The sequence below is a fragment of the Oreochromis niloticus genome, linkage group LG11 (assembly GCF_001858045.2).
Source record: "Oreochromis niloticus isolate F11D_XX linkage group LG11, O_niloticus_UMD_NMBU, whole genome shotgun sequence".
Classification (NCBI taxonomy): domain Eukaryota; kingdom Metazoa; phylum Chordata; class Actinopteri; order Cichliformes; family Cichlidae; genus Oreochromis; species Oreochromis niloticus.
This window is the reverse complement of record NC_031976.2, coordinates 10,340,547-10,360,664: the sequence shown is the minus strand read 5'-3', so window position 1 is coordinate 10,360,664 and position 20,118 is coordinate 10,340,547. Positions and strand designations below refer to the sequence as shown.

The 20,118-nt window shown below is 40.5% G+C and overlaps 1 protein-coding gene across 5 annotated transcripts in view; it reads right to left on the bottom strand.

The window, feature by feature from the left end:
* grb10b (growth factor receptor-bound protein 10b) overlaps positions 1-17,678 on the bottom strand; it is a 65,286-nt gene extending 47,608 nt beyond the window's left edge. Inside the window, exons 1-2 of one of the 5 annotated variants that reach the window (XM_005450574.3) lie at positions 17,373-17,678; positions 3,457-3,568 (exon numbers count right to left, since the gene is read on the bottom strand). In XM_005450574.3, the coding sequence (XP_005450631.1) occupies positions 3,457-3,507 (51 nt within the window). In that variant the 5' untranslated portion in view covers positions 3,508-3,568; positions 17,373-17,678. The remainder of the gene's footprint in view (positions 1-3,456; positions 3,569-17,372) is intronic. The other 4 variants (XM_005450573.3, XM_003443726.4, XM_005450572.3 and 1 more) reach the window with 4 other exon arrangements.
* Between the last annotated feature and the right edge of the window lie 2,440 nt (positions 17,679-20,118).

Sequence of the window (20,118 nt, the reverse complement as noted above, 5' to 3'; positions counted from 1 at the left end):
AACCTAGATAGGAAAAAAAACAACAACAACAACAACAAAAACAAACAAACCCAAAAAAGAAAATAAAAGCAGCCAACATCCAAAGAAGAGCCTTTAATATCCTTTAAGGAGCTTGGAGAAGCATTCCTGATGACTGCTGAAAGAAACTACAAAAGTTGTTAAAATCGAACAAACTCTAGTTTTGTCCTTACATATAGCATACTGCTGGTCTTAATGTTCATGCACTGACAGTAAACTGGAACAGTGAAAAGATGCACATCTTCACACTGCATAAACGATGACAGTCTTTAGAAACTCAGAACTGCCGATGTTAAGCCCAAAATGACATCCAAATGTATAACTAGCATTGATATTAGCATCCTGGGGTTGGTGCATGTTTCTTCAGACAGTATTGTTCACTGGCATGTGGAGATCTCCTTAGATGGCATTTTAGTGTTTTAGTCCTTTTCCTTGTGTCACCCTCTCCATAGTTACATAAAACAACAGTATACATTGACATTTATACAGACTTGGACTTGGTAGGGCATAGTGTAGTTTCGTAGCAAGCGTCCTTTACTTCATCAGATGTGCCTAGTTCTGCACATACAGATCATTTAGCCAGCAGTCAAGATTACATCTGAAACAAGATTAAAGTGGTGATATAATCCCTGGAGTATAGAGTGAATGTTATCTTTAGCTGAATCGGTTTGGCACTGCTGCTTCAGTTTTATCAGGGAAAATCTTCCACAACGCTGGAATTTCACAGTGAATGGGTTTTCTCATTCAGTGAGTCAAGGTACATCTGTTATAGCTGAATGGTTTCCAAACAGCCGAGTGAGCAAGTACTGCTGTGTGTATGTGTACATTAACATCCATATACTACAGCTCTAACAGGACCCGCCCAAACCATTGGCAAAGAAATAAGAGCTAAATGATGTCTCATTTCTTTCTGAAACAGCCTCCAGTCTGTCTTTAATTAGTGCTGAATAATCTAAAACAAGAAAAATATTAATGCAGGGCCAGGGTGCAGGAAAATTATTAGCCTACACATATTTACACTGCCATCTTTGGGCACCGTGGGTTTTTTTTTTTTTTTTTTAAATTCACTGTGCCTTTTCACTTTCTGCCATCTCTTTCAATACCTTGTTATTAAAAATAAGAACGGCAGAAACAATATACAGCTCCTAGAAATGGCTGTATATTGTAGTAGAGCCACTGACTCAAATCTGCCACATATACAAGTATGTGAGCACATGTACATAAAAGAAATTCAAATACAGTGCCAAAAAACAAATAAATCGACAGACTAGCAGACTGAACTGTATCGCACAGCCAGTCTGGCCAACTCCAAATGTTTGGAAGCCCTTTGCTCCACTGAGGGTGATGTGATGATTCTGCTAAATCTAAAAGCAAGGTCAAAAAGTCAAGTTTGTTCTTGTTACTCTGTAACAAATGACGGCATTCGCTTGTAAAGCAATGTGGAAATTTGAATTAAACAAAAAAAGACAATAAGATCATGAACAACTTGACCAAAAGACATGAATCCATATCTAAACCTCACCAGCTGGGACAGCTGAGGGGATACTGAGTGATGGAATTTGGTCATGTGCAGTTTGTAGAGTGAAGCCTTATTCATGACCATCACACCGCAGGGCTCGCAAAATCGCTAGCCCGACGTCCCGGGCTACCAAAATCTACCTCAGCCCTGCCCGTCGGGCTATCATAGGAAGGAAAAATATATGTCAATGCTTTTGCATTTTCTTTCGCAAATGTAGCTGAGTAATATGTCATTGGCATCGATGAGCCTCTGTCAATATGTGACATATTGAAATCGCGTTTGAATTTGTGCTTGTTTTTTGCTTTCACTTTCACTTTGCGATCGCGCGAACGGTGTGTAGAGAGCGGCAGCACTGATTGGTGAGTGACGATTAATTGCGCACCAATTCCTCTGACATCGTCTTATCACTCATTAGCTTACTATTCAAACGTGACAAGTGAAATCTCCCACAGCAAGCTTAAACATGTGAGAGGCTGATTGCGCAGAGAATCGCTGACCGTTATGCGAGTACATGTGTAAAAGCAGATGGATTTACGCCGGTATTTTAGTTCTGCTGAGCCAAATAAGACAGGTCAGGGTGAAGAAGGGGCAGCCAAATAAAAGCCTACCACAAAACGGAAAAGTTATGACAAATCACACTGAGGCAAAAAGAAAGCTCAGCTTTTTTGGTTTCATGGACAAAAGAATTTATGTGGCTGGAATATGACGAGATAAATAACATGATGTTCTGCCAGGTGTGTCATGAGTTTCCCTCGATATCTGAGTCGCCAAGCGCCTTTGTTACTGGGACCAGTAATTTTAAGAAAGACCCCATCAGAACCCATGAGAAATGCAAGAAATGCATTATTGCCCAGTCTGCAATATCTTTCCCAGAACAAACAGCAATTGCAAAAAAACATACTAAAAATAAACCAAGCACAAGAAGAAGTCCTGAAAAATCTTTCACAAGCGTACTATGTTGCAAAGAGTGAACTACCATTGTCAAAATTTAGCAGTCTTCGCAAACTTCAAAAAGCAAATGGCCTCGATCTTGGTTCCACTCATCCCTTACCCTTGACTTCAGTGGAAATTTCAGATTCAGGATCTGACACAGACTGATTCATGTTCTACACAGTTCTTACAAGTTCATAGAAATTTCTGTTCAATTAGAAACAAGTATTCGAGTTGATGATTGTAATTTTTATACAGTTGTTGTGATTTGTATTTTAACAATTTTCTGATTAATTTTTGTTTCCGTTACAATATTATACTTTAATGTATAATATTGTAAAGGAAACAAAACATTAAAAAATTAATTGCTCTCTTTTTTTATTCGGGCTACTTAAATTTATTTTGGGCCACCAAAAACTGAAGAGTGCCTGCCCAAAGGGCTACCAGAGATTTTGAAATTTTGCAAGCCCTGCACCGGTTGGGCCAACTGTGATGTCACCAATGCAATCTTTTCCTGAATTAAGGGCATCACCATTCAGGAAAATCCCTGACATCAGCAATACCATAGGAGTAGAAGAGGTAAAAAAAAACCAGGAAGCAGAGAAAGCACAGTGTCTCTGCGCTCTAATATTCCACATCTACAAGACTGATAATCACACACTTGTGACACTAAATCACAGTTCATATTAGTAGTTGTGACATCACTTGTTGTGCAAAGACCAGGTGTAAGACAAATCTGATTCCAAAGTCAGCCAAAGTTAAGCATTTTAAGAGAAATCAAATTAATTTAAAAATTTAGTTTACTTTAGTATCTTTGTTGGAGCCACAGAGGTCCATCCAGCTGCTGCTCTTTGTGCATTCACCTCAGTGGAATGATGCAACCATGCCACAACCAGTTACTGACTCAGTCTTTGATCAGGGAGGATAAAAGAACATTTTTACCTTTTTCCCCAAAAAAAGAATATCCCAAATAAAATATTTCCATTTACCTGATAATTGGGATGATGCAGGAAATAATCCGGACATCCGGCCACAGCCATGGCTTACGTTTCTCAGATTTTTTTTGCAATTGGTTTTGATATTAGGTGCTCAGAGCGAAACCTGTGGAGAAGGAACACAAATGGAGCTTAGTGGAAAAGTACAAAGGAAACAGGGAAAAAGGTAAGAGCGTCCACGAGAGGACGGATGAAGGCAGGAGAGGAGGATGACACAAGGAAAGGAAGATGAAGTCTGAATTCTAAGAAGACAGATATAGCACAGAGTAGTACTTAACCCACATAGACTACACAACGTCAACAAGCAACACGGAAGATATAATGGTTGGTTCAGAGAGACATCAGCACTTGTTTCAGAATTCACTCATATACCAATGAATGTTGCTTGAAAGTGACTTTGAAGCTGAAAAATAAGGGTGAAGAAAAAAAAAAAAAAAAAAAAAAAAAAAGCTACTTTTAATACATTTTTGAACGGTGGGCAGTTAAAGGTCAGCTGTGTGTACAAATCAAAGTTTAAAAATAAATAAATAAATAAAAGAAAAATCCCCTCACACTACCAGGTTTTCATATTTAAAACCAGCTTAACCCTCTGTAGGGTTAAGCTGGTTTACAGGAGAACAAAGGCTTCTTGAAACTGTGGCGTTAGTTTACGCCACCATAAAAGTGTATTCAGTAAGCCAAGACAAACCGTTTTATTCGCATAACAGAGCCAAATGAACACCCCACTACCAAGTGCATTGCATCCCTGCAGCAACTTTAGCTTTACTGTAGATATTTTGCACCCTGAGCAGCCCATTACAAAACCTGAAAATTCTACAATTCGCTTCCCCCCTCATTACGAGTCCTGCACTTGCCTTTCTGCCTTCTAGATTTAGTTCACCAAGGTGGATCTGAAGCGACAGGCGCCCTCTCCATAACTCAGTTTTACACGAATAAAACCACTGAACAATCTGAGGTGTGGTCTTTGATAAAATAACTAAATTTACTGCAATAGATGCGGCACTTTGCGGTACTAAAAATAAAAGTGCTTCTGTTTCAAGACCCTGCCTCCCGGCTATCCTTGGTCAAAATAACCAGAATTTCAACAACATGAACTCCAGTGTATTTGAACTTCTTAAAGTGGGTATCCTACTAACCTCTTGGCATTGCTGCCAGTGAACAAACACCTGTAAACACTGACCCAAAAATACCCTACAGGCACATATCCAGGTCTGAAGTTATACCCTGGGGTATATTTGGAGCCGAGCAGCTCAGGCTCATAACTGTGATGGTCTTTTATGCAGCAGTTCGTGACCCCCAGTTCGCATTATAAAAATAGGACCTGGCATTTTATAGACGGCTAATATTATCTCATGCTTGCATTAGCGGTTGTGAGCCAGCTGCCCTTGCGGTGGAGCAGTGTTTGTATGTGTGCGTTTCTGCCAAACAGTGTTTGTTTCAGCATGTACACGTGCACACGACGGTATGTGTGGATGTTTGCGTCCAGTATACTGCAAATACTGGTGCGCAGGTGTGTACTTTTGAGAATCTAGTCATGTTTGGAAAGACCTCAAAAACTTCAGAGTCCCATCACATCTGATTTGTATACACCGATATGTCCTCTCCTATCTCCTGCAGAGTTAACCGTTAAGCACACATATTGCTAAAGTGCAAAGCTTCCTGGAAAAGGTGAATCAAGCAAGCAGCAGCAGCAAACCCATTGCACTTGTATGTTCTTCCTTTTGATGCAGATACATTACTTATCACACTTTTAAGCAGATGTTATCCTGAAACTGTGCTCACTGAAAAGATAAAGTTGTCGATTTCCACTTTTTTTTTTTTTTTTCCCCCCCTTGAAGCCCTAAAATAAACCTCCAAAACTGGACTTGCAAATACCGACCAAACTATGAATGCAGTCTAAACAAAGAGTTGGGCACCATGTTCACTAGGACCACTGAAAGGGCTCGCTTTTAATGTGTGTGTGCTTGTGCGTGGTATCTGTGTGGGTGTGTGCGTTAACCCTTTAAATCCATGTGTGGGGCCTAGTTGGCTGGCCAACAAGCACAACATTTACAGACACACAGTTGACAACAAAAACAAAAACTAATTTACATCAGCCTAAACGCTTCAAGCCACCCCTCATTAAGCGCCACAAACTTACTATCTGTGGCCGAACTCTAGGCTGGGTTATTATTTTTTTCCTTCCCCGCTTTCCAGAAATCAGGAGGTTATGCAAGAGAAACAAGTAAGCGTCAACTAACTGTGCTTCTGGATGCCAAACAATTGGTTGGGCATCACTGAAAATTTTGTCAGGGTTATATGCAAAACATTCAAAACCACAAAAATAAAAGATACACTCAGCCAACATTACAGGTGTGCGCTGGAAGGTTAGTTTCAACTGTGTGCATGATAAAACATGGGAAAAAGTCCAGGTGCTCGATTTGGCATTAAAAAAAAAAAAAAAAAAAAAAAAAAAAGTTTCAGAGAGCTCATACATGCCACAGCTACTCTCAGTGACTGATCTATTGACCAAACATACATGTACCTATTCTTAATTGCTCCCTGACACAATCAAAGCCATTCCAGTGTAGGGATTAGACCCTTTCAGAGCCCTTTGATTCAATTCCTTCCACTTGAACAGTGTACTGAAACCTAACCATCTATGACCTTGACAGTACAATTATCGTCATAGCAGAATGGGGGACTTTGGGGTGCAGTGGCACTGAGATTACCGCATCTGGTTTAATTAAGGTGGTTTTGTTTAAACTTGCATGACAGTAGATTGTTCAATGATAGAGTTCAAAATGTAACAGCCTCACAATGCTAACCGTAAATCATAAATTTCCTTTGTGAGACCAGCAAAAAAAACAACAAAAACAAACAATGGAAATGTTACACTGGGATGCTGCCCCCAAATCAGGAGTTTGTAATTTGTATCCTATATGATAGGATTATTAATTTTGATAATTTTCATTTCTCTTTCTGATCACAATATAGTAGTCTGCAGTCTGACTACTATATTGTGATAACAGCTTGCACATGCTAAATGACCTGTTTGTTATTTGCAGCCTCGGCCTGTACTTTCTAAAGTTTTCTTAACATCCATCAGTGGGCCAGTGAAGTCATCCCCTGACTCGCCACCATATAATACAGGAGAACTCTTCAGGGAAATGTTCCTGCTGATTAAATGAGACTTCAATTAGCCAAGGTTTCTGACCTTACCTTTGGCATCACTGCAGGGCTTATCACCTTGGGATATTAAAGCTGGACCCTTGAGGTATAAGCACATATCAGCACATTAACCACTAGACTAATTAAGCATGCAGACCATCTATTTATTCAAGAATCTATTCACTTCACAACTTCCCAGAGTGTAACTGCACAGCTACATGTAAACACTGTGCATCAAGCACTGTCTAAGTTGCTGTATAATATAAAAGGCCAAAGTGTGCTATTTAAACGACATCCTCATACAAATACATCAAATGAACTTTCGAGGGAAGTAAAGCCCTAACTGAATAATTGCCTTAGCCCTAACTGAATAATGGCTTATTGGTCCAGTGCAATGTTGTGTAATACTGTGCCCCAGCTCATTAAGAGAAAAATCACACCACATTGGTGCTGAGTGTTTTCTAAATATAGGGTTTTGTTAGATTTTCTGTGATTTTTACATAGTAGAAGCCAACTAGAAAATGCCCAGCCCACCACAGCAAACAGGAAGTTCCAGTTTTGTGTTGTGTATATCACCATAACACAAAACTACACACTCACTGCACGGTTTTATTATTTATTGTTACTGAAGTTTTAAAAATGTTATATGAAAGCAAACAATGCATATATAGTGTACTGATTTGATCTGATCCCACTGTAACATTTCCATCATGCAGGACTTTTGCAAGATAGCATTTCCCCCAAACAAGTTGCAAATTACACAAAAAGTGCTTAGTGACAAAACCTTTTCAAAAAAATAAGTCTCATGTCAGACTGCTATTCTTACACTTTGTTTACTATAGTTTCTCTCCTTTTTCCTTGTGCTTAGGTGTTAAACTGCTTTGGTTGCCTATTCTTTAAGGAAATCATGGATGCTGTGCTCTCTATACTAAAGAGAGGGACTATCCGGCTTGTTACCAGCACTCAGGTCAAAAGTAAACATGGCAAAGGTTTGCAGAGTAGTTTCAAATGACTTGAAAATCATTGCATTCTCTTTCTAATTTACATCTTACATAATACCACAACCTTTCTTGGAAACAAAAGTCTGAGTAGTTACTTTAAAAATAAAAATTAAACTTCATGCCCTTTGCTCTAGTTTTTCCTGTATTAACTGCCAACCTGTCTTCAGTTTGTATTTCCTACTTTGTGTTGGCTTTGTGTCGGCTTTGTGTCAGCATGTTAGTTACTGATTAGTTTACCAATCCAGTTGCAGCATAGCTTCCTGCTAAGATCTGTGACACACTAAATACTTTACCATAGTATACCACTTTATACCTCTTCGTTATTGGGGAAAGAAAAACGATAAACTAAAGCCACACAGAGCTCAATGGCAGATCCGTATAACTCAGCTGTGTCAACTACTCTTGTTGTGTATAGAATTGTAAAATATGTTCACCGCAGTCAGCCTAATTCCAGCTGATTAGACTGGACACAGCTTAACAGGTGGCTGTTCAACTCAACTCAGTCATCTCTGGAACGCAGAGAGCATTCTTTCCACACACTGTTGACAGAGAGTTACAGTCAATACAGTCCTCTGCAATATGATTTAATGTCAATGTGCATCTAGTGTGCAATCATTTACAATACACACTTACACAGCTTTTAAGCTTCCTAGTTAGGTATCATAAAGTCAAAAGGTGACTTTTTTAGCCCCTAAAGGGGTCTGCTTGTGCTAGGGAACAGACTTTTTTAAAAACAGACCAACGCCCTGGAGTCAACATCTGCACAGGACTCCTTTTCCTAGCTCACCTGTTACACCTTCTCCTGCAGGGATTCTGAACACTCATTGATCACCTTTGGATCTCTCCCTCTCTCGCTTACTCACTCTCTCTCATCCCACTGGGAAAAACATGGGAAAGATGTTCAGCTGCTTAATAAGTCAGTATTTAAAGATTATGGGGGGGAAAAGGTTTCGTTTAAGACCATGCACACAACAGGAACAGATTTCTGAATAAAATTCATGTCTTGTTAATATATTTTATATATTAACACACTTCATATAATGCTAGTCAAACCAGGTAAGATTAAAATGAAGCACCCTTTTATATTCTTCGACATTCAATCCTGTGATTATGATGCAGACGACATGAGATCATGTCCTTGATTTCCATGTCCATGAGATACTCAGCTCTTGTTTTAAGATGTATGCAAGTCCTGTCACCGCCCTGGGCTATCACTGCAACAGAAAGTGCAGCTGGAACAAGGTCGACATCACTTATCTTCAAATGGAAGTGTCAAGAGCCTGACGAAAGAGTCCGCTTCTAACCCGAGGGGTAGAGAAAAGTAACTTGTTACACCGCCATTATATTTTGAGTCTACTAGTATGCAGTGGTCAGATTCAGTTCCTTTTACTACTGCAAACACTACGTAAGAGAATCGACACAGAATAAACTGTTTTACTGGATGGTAACTGATGACTTCAAGAGTAGCAATAATTGAAAAAAAAGAACGCAGTTTAGGTAAATTTTTCTCATTTGAGCAGATGGCAAATTAACTAGCAGTTGGTGCTTAAGGGGGAAAGGCAACTTATAAATTACAACATTTTTTGTCACATTTTTGTCAAATGAGAATACCGAAAACACCGCACTGAAAGCACTCTATAATGCATCTTCACATCCACCCAGTCGATTCCAATACATATGCTTTTCTTCACACACAGTCTTTGGAGAAGAGCATCCTGGAATTAAATCATGAACATCCAGTTATTGCCAGCCCCTGCCGCTTCCTTAGACGCAGCTGTAATAACTGCTGCTTGGTTACATGCACGCCTGCATTGCCCATCTTTGTCCTACCGAGTACTTGGGTGGGGCTTATGTGTCGGTCTTGAGGTGTGTAGTTAAAGTGAAGTCATAGCTCAAATATGGGTGTTGAAAGAATTCACTGCAGTGACTAATGACTGATGTAATGTTTATAAGATAGTCACAAGAGAGACCTTTGTCTGATTGTGATTGTCCAGACCAAGTTTTAAAAAAAAAAAAAAAAAAAAAAAAAAAAGAAAAGAAAAGTCTTTAGGCATCATTTATTTTGCACAAATCTTTACTTGCTAATTCACTTTTGCTGGAACAAAAAAAAAGCAAAAAAAAAAAAAAAAAATTTTAGCGGCAGAAAATAGATGGATTGTTTTAGGTCTCTAACTGCCAAACAAATAATTACCAAGGAAGAAAAGAAAAAAAAAAAAAAAAATCCATCCATCCATGTCCAAAGACTGGTTGGCACCCCAATAACAATCACCTCTTACATATTTTTCCTTTTCCCCAACAGGTTGTTGCCATTCGCTATGTGAAATTGTTCTTAAAGAAGTTGCAGCACCAAAAACCTCCTGGTGATAGCGCTGGTCACTAGCAGTTTGCAATCTTTGCCTGTAGCTGACTTGTCTATCAACACTAACCTACCAGCTAAGCAGTTGTTTGCTGTAACTTGTCCCTGACTGCTGCAGCCAACATGTTTCAAAAGCACAACTTTTACTTTGAAAGCACCTCTCCATTTCTGGTTTGTGTCCATCTTTCACAGTTTTTGAACACTTAGAGACTAGCTGGTGAGTGTTTGCAGACAAGTCAGTGTCCATGCAAACCATGGCAATCTGTTAGCAACCACTCGCTAACCAGTTGAGAAACACATTTTTCCCCTTTATGACTGGCATTTGCCACATGGTTGCCAACTGATCTGTTAGCAGATGTGATTATGACACTTTCATATTTTCAGCTCGTTTCTACGGCTCCCAAGTGTCCAAAAAATATCAGGTAATGTGCTTTTAAGAATTCTTATAATGCCACTTCTTGACATGGAATACATTACGAAGCCCAAAGTTGGTGTTTGACATACAACTTTCTAAATCTGAACAGATCAGACTCTGGTCACACCTGTCCCTCAAGTAAAATACCTATGGCATGCTTACCCAGCCTCAGATTCTCACCGTTAACCAATGCTGCAGTGTAAGAGAGCAGCTACCGCCCCTTCCTCGAAACCCTCTTTCAGTCTCAGCCACTCCTCTCATCCTGCTGTGCTTCAGTCCAGACCATAAACAGTGTCTTAATTCAAGAACTGGAACAGCTCCAACTCATGTCTAGGGACTTGTGGAGAATCCACTGAAGTGAATGGGGTGACCGTAACCCAACCCTGAGGGAGGGAAGGTCACTCGTTTTCTGTATGTTTAAAGAAGCCAGACACCTTAAGTTATAATATTCAGGTTTTAAAGCTGCATGTTGTCAAACCTTCCTATGACAGGGCAACCTACAGAAATGTAGGTGAGTGGTAAGGGTGGAGCGCTTCGACACATACTCGATTTACATTATGGTGCCGTCAGCTGGAGATTTACTCTCCGATACCTCCATAGGTTAATATTTAAATCTGTGTAATTTCTGTATATCTTGAAAATTATTAAACAAATATAATTCACTGCATGTATTGCAGGATATTAAACCCACAAATAACGACTGACACTTGCCAATACCTGAAATTATCAATGTTTAAGTCTTTCTAGTAAGGTTGCCAGAGCTGGCGGGTTTTACAGCAATGCAACGTTGAAAGACGGAAAGAAAAAGTTGAACAGAGGATCTCTGTCTTCTGTTTTAATCAGCAGATCAGATGGTAGTCACTCCTCACTGGATGTGCTTGTTGCACATGTTGATTAGTCATTAATTGGCAGCTTTCATTATTTGTGAGCAGCAGCGTAAAGTGGGGCTATAAGAGAGGGCCTGATGTCATGCCGGGGTAGGCTGAATAGCACCAGTCTAGGGGAGAAAAGCCTTTTGGAAATGTGGACAGTGCCTAATTGGATGAGGATTTCACTTGGCTGCTTTGGAGAACTGGTCTTATGCAATGGCATAGATGAATGGACCAGTCTTGGGAGCAACGATGCTTGTACTCAACTTGGTTGCAGTGGTGGCGCCAAGGGGTTACATTAGATGCATTTGCCTTCTCATGACACCATCTTTACAACAAGTTACGTGGTGGGAGCACCCAACACCGTTAACTGTACAGCGCTGTAACATACAAAGAAATGCCACACCATAAAGCTGATAAAAACCAAAACTGAGTCACACGGTTTCATCCTCCATACAAAAACAAAACATCAAACCCAAATAAAACTGTCCTTGTAATGAAAACTCAAATCAGAAAGGCTCTTGAGTTCTACGTGACCACTTGAGGGGAAAGGGGAATAGGACTTATTTTACTTACTTAGTCTTAGGAATGCTAACAAACTTGGCTGTCTGAAAAACAATTACCTTAACAAGGACTTAACATAAGTCCTATTCATAAGTACCAAAGTACACCACATTAAGTCTTAATCCCTTTTAAGACTGGGAAATAATACTGGAAAACCAAGGGGCAGAAAATCTCGTAATGTACAGAAAAATAAACGTGTTCATGGTCAATGGTGTGGCATTCAGATCACAAGAGAGACTAAGACACTGGTTTAGTCCAGAACAGATATAGCTAACACCACAAATACTGTTAAGAGTTCTTGCTGGGGATAGTTTCTAGGGGAAAAAGAAAAACAAATTTAATCACGCAGTTATTGAAGACAGCTAATTTTGCTTTGCAGAGTCCATCTCACATAGTAAGACTGATAAAGATGGTAAGTAAAAGTAGGAGCACCTAGACGAAGACAATGGGCTACACTGTGAGAACAAAAATTAAATATTGTAACTATGTATAAGAGAGCTCATTTCATCATCACCGTGCAACCACAGCACATTACCTGCACCCAAGCCACCACAGACTCAGGTAGGTGTTTCGTTACCTGCAGAATAAAGGAAACATTCTTGCCACTCACAGGCTTTCAGCTACATTTGGGCCAACACCAGACAGTGAGAAACTCTATCCACTGTACTTAGACAAGCAAGCACTGCATCTCCTCAGGTCTCAAGTGGAAAGTGGTGAGAATCAGGTTTATACAGGTCCATATTTACAGTATGGAGGTGGGGGGGGAAGAATAACACCACAAAGTTTTTCCTCTGGCAAGAGTTTAGGTTCTTAGAAATTACTTTTCACAAAGCAAAACACGATTACTCAGCAGTTATAGTTGAGATACCAAGGCATTCATTATTCTGTAAGCAGTTGGGGACACTCAATCCAATGTATACAATTTTAACAGTACACACAAAGTCCAAAAAAAGAAATAAATTATACATGTTTATGCAACTGGGTCTAAATTTAACCTTTGTCCAGAAACTCAAAAAGCTGTCCCTAACATCACAAGATAATTTTTAATCACTGACAGCTCAGCTGAACATTTTGGCACAAAGGGTAAAGTTGCTCTGCTTTTAGATCCGGAGTCAGTGGAATAACATGAACTATGCTGTGGTCCCTGAGCAGGCCTGGGTTAATGGTGTCATGGCATCAGGGAGGGGGGGTATTAACAGTGTATAAGCCCAGACCAACCAGTTCTGAATGACTGTTAGCTGACGCAAGACCTGATGGAATGCTGCTTAGAGCACGACCACAAGCTCTTACACCACCAATACCAGTTAACAGGATATCTCTGCTAATTTTCCCCTTGGACAGCAAGTGAAACTATGCATTTATAAAATCAGCAGTAACAGAGATACCCATTGCATACATATACGTACCTACCGTATGTCACATCGCCTCGAGTTTAAAACGAGACTCAAGTCTTGGCTTTGAAATAAATTTCTGGATTTATTACTGCAAAGCAGACGATATTACAAAGAAAAAAAAAAAAAGTATGTGGAACAGAACCAAACTCATTGTAGATTCTTATGAAATACACAAACCTGAATCCTTGTGGGATTGAAGTATAACTTATTGTATAATTCTTTGGAATACGTGCAGTCAGCAGCGTTTTGGCAGCCTGTAGCCGTACAGAGTTCATGCCCCATCATGCCTGTGCTTACTTAGCATGGACTTGAAATAGCAGGACTGGTGCTGGAGGGGGTGAAAGAAACCGCAGCTCTGGCAGTTGCCATGTGCGCAGTGATCTGACCACAAAATAATCAAACTAGAAGGGCATTTAGAGAGAGCATTCCCAACGAGGTCAATGCCCTTTATTCCATTGTTTTCAAAAAGTGACCGAAGTCTGCACCAAAATGTAATAAGTCCTTTTGCTCATGCGCTACCTCTCTGACAAGGTTCGTGAAATCTGACAGGTTTGTTTTTGTGCTTAACCTTGTTGACCGACACCATGATCACAAACCTTTACCTCTGCGAACATAGAAACGATATGTAGCGGCAGGCACGTGATATGGCCACTTCAAAGTTGTGTGAGAACCAAGTCTCACCACTTGGCAGCGATTTCATCAAGACCAAGATCCCATCTAAATTGGGAAAGAGCAATAACTTTCAGTGGTCACGGGGACACAAAATAGCTTGTGCTGAAACACCGCTTAAATCGGTCATGTTTTACTGCATGCTAAATATTTTGCATCATTAACAGCTCAGCCCAGAGTGGCAAATTGATCAACTTCTCAAGCTCACCTCACCAAATATCATGCCAACTCACATTAAAGACACAGTAAACCAAGAAAAAAACAACTTTATCACCTACAGTTCTGTGTAAATCTCCTTAGCTACCCCTGATGTTGTTACAATTTGCTTCCAAGGAGCCCTGACCTTCATGTAATTTTTTTGGGTTTTGAGTAATAGCTCTAAGCTTTCTAAAGAGATCAAGGTTCAAGGTTTTTATTTGGGCATTAGCTGCTTTGTCACTCATTTTCATTCCAGCCCTTGGGCTTAACCATTTACATTTTCCTCCTCTCACCCCCAAGCGGTCATAGCAGATGGCTGCCCCTCCCTAAGCCTGCTATGGAAGTTTCCTCCTATTATAAGGGAGTTTTTCCTTCCCACTGCCACCAAAGTGCCTACTCATTTGGGTGGGTGGGGGGTGTCGGGGGCATCTCTGTATTGCCTGCATTATTGTAGGGTGTTACAACGAAAGGGTTTTAAGCCAACTGTTGTTATACAGTGATTTGGCCCTATATAGATCAAACTGAGCTGGACTGAATTTATCAAATTTGAGGAAACTGGAGATAGAGGACAGAAGTGGCAAGCCTTAAGAGGGGGTGGGGGGGGGGGGGTGGGAGAAGAAGACATGCAACACTATCTACAGCAGATCAGCACCATCTGAAAATTATGTCTTTAAGAAATAGGAAAGAGAACCAGCAAAGACCTGAAACAGAACCTAAGAGATGCATCTGACCCTTCAGTTGATACATCGGCTACTCACTAAAGCCTCATTAGAAATGGTTTCAGTAGACGGGTTGCTGTCAAAATCCCCACATAGCAGCACCACCAGTCATGGATTGGCCTCAATCAAGCTGTAATGATGATGAATACAGGTTGCCAAACATCGACTTTCAAGCTCATGAGAATTGTATTAACTGTTTTTCCTTATATAAGCATTTCTATGTCTATTTGCACATGTTTCAATTAATCATCCATTTCTCTACCAAATATAAATGAGGGCTGGCTCAGGGCTTTTGCATGGTACAGTACAGCTTGACTACAATGAGTAGACATACCATCATAATGCAGTTGTGAACATCATAACCTGGAATGTGGCTTATGTTTTTATTTGGTCCTGCTGTTGATTGGCTCTCTGGAACGAGGATCCTTTAAGTTGCAAGATTTTGTAATAATGATTCTGTTTAAGAAGCACTTCCAATTTCATGTGCACCAACTGGCAACTCAAGTAAGATATCAGGAGTTGGCAGCACTGCCCTCTGCCCATATTTGTTCTGAAATGGTATATTAACTTTAATTTGAAGACATGCTACCAATTTTAAATGCTGTGGATTTGAAATCTTTTTTTTAATGTCAGAACCAGGGTTGAAAAAAAAACAAACAAAACAAAAACGGACAAGTTCATTGGTTATTGATCGTCGGTTGTTTTATTTTTAATTTCGTGCTGTTTTTATGTGCGTCTTTTCCTTGTTTCAATTAACAGTCCAGTTCCTTGAGAATCAACTTAGCAAATAACTAAATGCAATTAGGAAGTCTTCCTTTTCTGAGTTAATGAGCTATCCCAGAGCTCATCCTAGGGAAGCTAGCCTCAAATTGCTGGTTTTTCCCCACCAGCAACAACACACCTGACAGGTTCTGCTCCATATGTTATCACCACCTGTTTGTAAATGGAATGGCTGCAAAAGTGTCCCTCATCTGATTGCCTCATTTAGGTCAATCAGTCTGTGAAGCACAAACACCTTGGTGAATAGATCAACAACTGGATTAGTGGGCTGACAGCAGCCTTTTTTGGAAGGATTTAACTTAATGTTGTAGTTGTATTCAAAACAACTAGATATAATTCCTACTTTAATGCTGACTAATTTTATACAATAATAGCTAAACAAGAGGAGGCTGAAAGGAAACTGAAGATCATCAGATAAGGTTTGAGTTTAGAGAAGAGCGAATCATCCATATTTTGACGAGACAAAGTTTGCAAATAATACATTTACAGAAGTACTTTAACAAAAAAGAAGAAGAAAAAAAAAAAAAAGTAGTAGTAGTAGTCAGTCATGCATCAGCCTCCAAGCGCCTCTCTCTGGTCCCACTCCACATTCCCAGAGAGAACACTGATCTGTATTCAAAACACACAGGCCAACATCAATAGTCTGTAGAATCATAAATTTGGGTGGTTATGCAACTTTCTGCAGAGACCACATGCAGCCAATAAAGAAATTGATTGGATGAATGCCCAAATGACAAGGCAGATTAGAGGACCTAAGAAGAGTTGCTTTGTCAGGACCTCTCCACATAAAGTTAGATAATGATCAGGCTCTCTCATTTACTAATCCTTTCACTGCTAAAATTGTGATCACCAAACATGTTTCTCAAAGTGTAGTATAAGAGACAAAATATTGTGCTGTTGACTTAATATGTGCTGCAATGGCCTTTAAAGACAGCGTGCATTACAGATTAAAGCGTTCAACAGACAGGCTCCCCTTGTGCATTCAAAGTATTTGGGGTAAAGCTCAAAGACAGGGTGCCTAAAGATTTTCACACTAAGCAGCCTCTATAATGGAGCCTGGATTGAAGCTTACACCCTCTGACAGCATTATTGATTCTGCTTCCAACTAAAGTGACACCTGTTACAACCCATTAAAAACAAAATACTTCTCTCACTTTATCCTGGACCACCTGGAACCCACTCAAGGACCCATTTGGGGTCCCAGGAGCCCACTTTGAGAACCTCTGCAATGGGGCAACAAGAGTATCCCTGGAACAACTTCCTTCACCCCCTCCCTCCCTTCTCCCGGAGTAAATGCTGCCAAAAGGATAAAGAGATAAGGCGAGAGTGGTGAAACTCTTGGGAAGGGTGTAAAGGAGAAGAGGAGGAGGAGGGGGAGGTGGACACGGGGAGCTGGAATCCTGGATACAAAGAAGGCTAAAGGGCCACTGCAGATTGCTGTCAAAGTACTACAAACAAGGCAGGCTCCTGGAATTCCAAACTGGAATCCCAAAATTCACGCACGGCTTCTTGGCGTGGCTGTTCGCCTCAGGACAGCCCAGCCTGGGGTATCTTCAGCGGAAGCTTTCCACTTGTAGGTTTACAACATGGTCAGTTCAAGTGACCGCCGAAGAGCGGCGCAATGAATAAACTTTCCAAAGTTCAATGACACACCGTTGTCAAAGAGGGAGGCAGATCCCGCACATGTCCCGAACACACATAACGACGTGTGTCATCGTTAAACTTTTACTACACGTCCACAATGAGCACTCTCCTCACACGCACGAGAAGCATGCTCTCGGAAACATGCACCCACCTTACAGCGAAAGCACCTCGGGCAGGCTGCGACCCTCACACGCGGGCGGACACGGAGAGCGGGGACAGGCTGGAGATGAAGGGACTGACGACAGCGTCGGATCAGGACACGCTGGTGAGCATTCCCGGAGTGAACCGCTACAGACAGAGGAGGAGAGGAGAACGCGAAAACAGTGACTGCAAAGACTGCAGGGCACTCGTCATCTCATGCGGCTAAAGGAGGACTCTCTCTCTCGAACACATGCGCACGCTTACAAACACACCCTCGCAAACGACGCCTCCCCTTTATATAAGACCACGCCCACACGAGAGACCTGATTAATGCGGCGTTCAGGTCTAAGTGGGGGGGAGGGCGTGTTCAGAGGGTTCCTGTGTTTTCTGGGGATGTATGTTACACTCGAACTTGGAGTTCAGTTCTTGCTGTCAGGGAGCACACGGAGGGGATTATAGAGCCGGAAATGCTGCGTGCGGACATAACGTCCTGCTGTCGGGGTAGCTCGTTTTCTTGTGTTTCGGGACGCTAACGTTTGTGCCCTTTAATGAATGAAAATGAAGACAAAAACAGAGTTTCTATAATTCCAACGAGCCTGAAAGTCAATATTTAACATGAGCACCTTTATTCTTTGACTCTGAACTCTCTCTCTCTTTTTCCTGTAATTTCTTTAAGTAGCATTCATGAATAGTTCAATGGGCTTCTTGAGGGATATTCAAAGCTCTTCTTTGGATGTTGGCTGCCTTTTGGTCTGTTCTCCATGAAGATGATTCCACATGATATCATTCATATTGAGATCTGGGTTCTGGGGAGGCCAATCCATGACTGGTAGTGTTCCACTATGTGTTTTTCTATCTAAGTATACTTTCCCTGCATTCACAATGCATTTGGAATCATTGTCATGCTCAAAATTGAAGATGTTGATAATCAGGTGCTTCCCTGATCATGGATGGTGATCAAAATCTGATGATGAGTTGAATCAAAACTTTAAAATTTGGATTCATCACTCCATAAGATCAGTTGCCATTGATTTTTAGTCAGGTTCTTGTGTAATTTGGCATACCTCAGCCTTTTCTCTCTGCTTCTTGACAGACACCCTTCCGCTGAGACCATTACTGATAAGGCTTGAGTGAACAGTAAATGGATCACCTGTAGGGCCTATGTCAGATCTTTGCTAAAGCTTTTTTTTTGTTTTGTTTTTTTTTTTGTTTAAAAAGGACATGATTTTCAGATACTGTTCATCTGCTGTAGATATTTTTTTGGCCACTTGTGCTTTTCTCCTCCACTTGTATGCTACACTGCACACCATGCTGTGATATACCGATTTTTCTGCTAATAGCTCTTTTAGAATCACCTTGTTGGTGCCTGTCAAACTGTGCTATATTTAGCATTTTGTGTAGATTCAATTAAAGAAATATGAAGAAATACCTAAAGATAAAGTTTAAAATGGATTATGTGCTAAGTTGTCTTATATATAGATACAACACTGGTTCGTTCTTTGAATTAAGTGCCTTTTTATGCTTCAATGGTTAGTTTTAAGTGGCTTGACCAAAAAGAAATCCTTTGAAAAAGGTCAGTTGAGTGAAAAATCAGTCAATGTCCAAAGAAAAACTGTCAAAGACCCTTAGAAAGCTGAAACTGAAGCCTGAGCTATTGCTCTAAATCCCTTAAAAATACAAGAATACAAGTCTAGCTTCTAAGAAGCAAAACATGAAGAAATGAAATGAAAGAAGCAGTACAGCATGTGAGTGTTAGGCCTAAAGATTAATGTCTGAAATTACTTCTCAGGACTGAAATAGTGAACCAAGGTGGCTGCATGTAAAGAGTGCTATTAAAGTGATACACCTGCAGCCTAAAGCTAAGGACTCCGCTTTTAATTAAAGCCGTGCTCTGACAAGCACAATCTGAAACAAAAACACCAGTAGCTGGAAGGTATGTAAATTGCACAACTGAGGGTCAGATCTCATTCTGAGTTACCTCTCAGCACTGATGTGTTTTCACCCCTCTGAGCTTCCCCATATTGCATAAGAGCTTCTCGTGTTTATGTTACTGAAAGCAACATCAGAGTTGCAAATTTAGTTTGTGTGTTTTTGTAATGTAGGCTGTTAACTACTTTCAAACATACACACACTTTTTAGGCAGACTGTAATGCATCAAAGAGAACAACTTGAAACGAGTGCCACGTTCCTGTCAGGAAAAGTTCTGCCTCCACCAGGAATTAACCAGTGTTCAGTTCATTATCATGCATACATAAAGCTTGAATAGCTTCATAAGTGATGGGAAAACCCCAAAACTGCAAGAAGTCATCAGTCCTGAGCTGTTTGCATATGCCAGGACAACACTGTGATTATACAGAGACTTAAAGAATAGACACTGTGAAGCCACCGAGTCACACACACACACACACACACACTCACTCACACACTTACACACGCTGACATACAAGCATGCAACAAAGCATTCGCTTTATGTCTGTCATTTGAGGTAAAAGTAAACACACACTGTGCTGATTTTACATCATCAGACATTCAGCTTCACACAGGCCTTTTGTTTAAATTGATTGATCAGACACATAGTAGACTAGCCAACACTGGAAAACAAAAAGAGCGCAACCCCTGCTGATAGTCAGCGTGTCCATCACTCATAAGTCGCCCAGTCGAGACTAACAAAGCTGGGTAATATACACCCAGGCAATTAGTGAACAGTGTTTATTAAAGTTTCTCACATGATTATGGATGGGCCACTATGGAGGGAC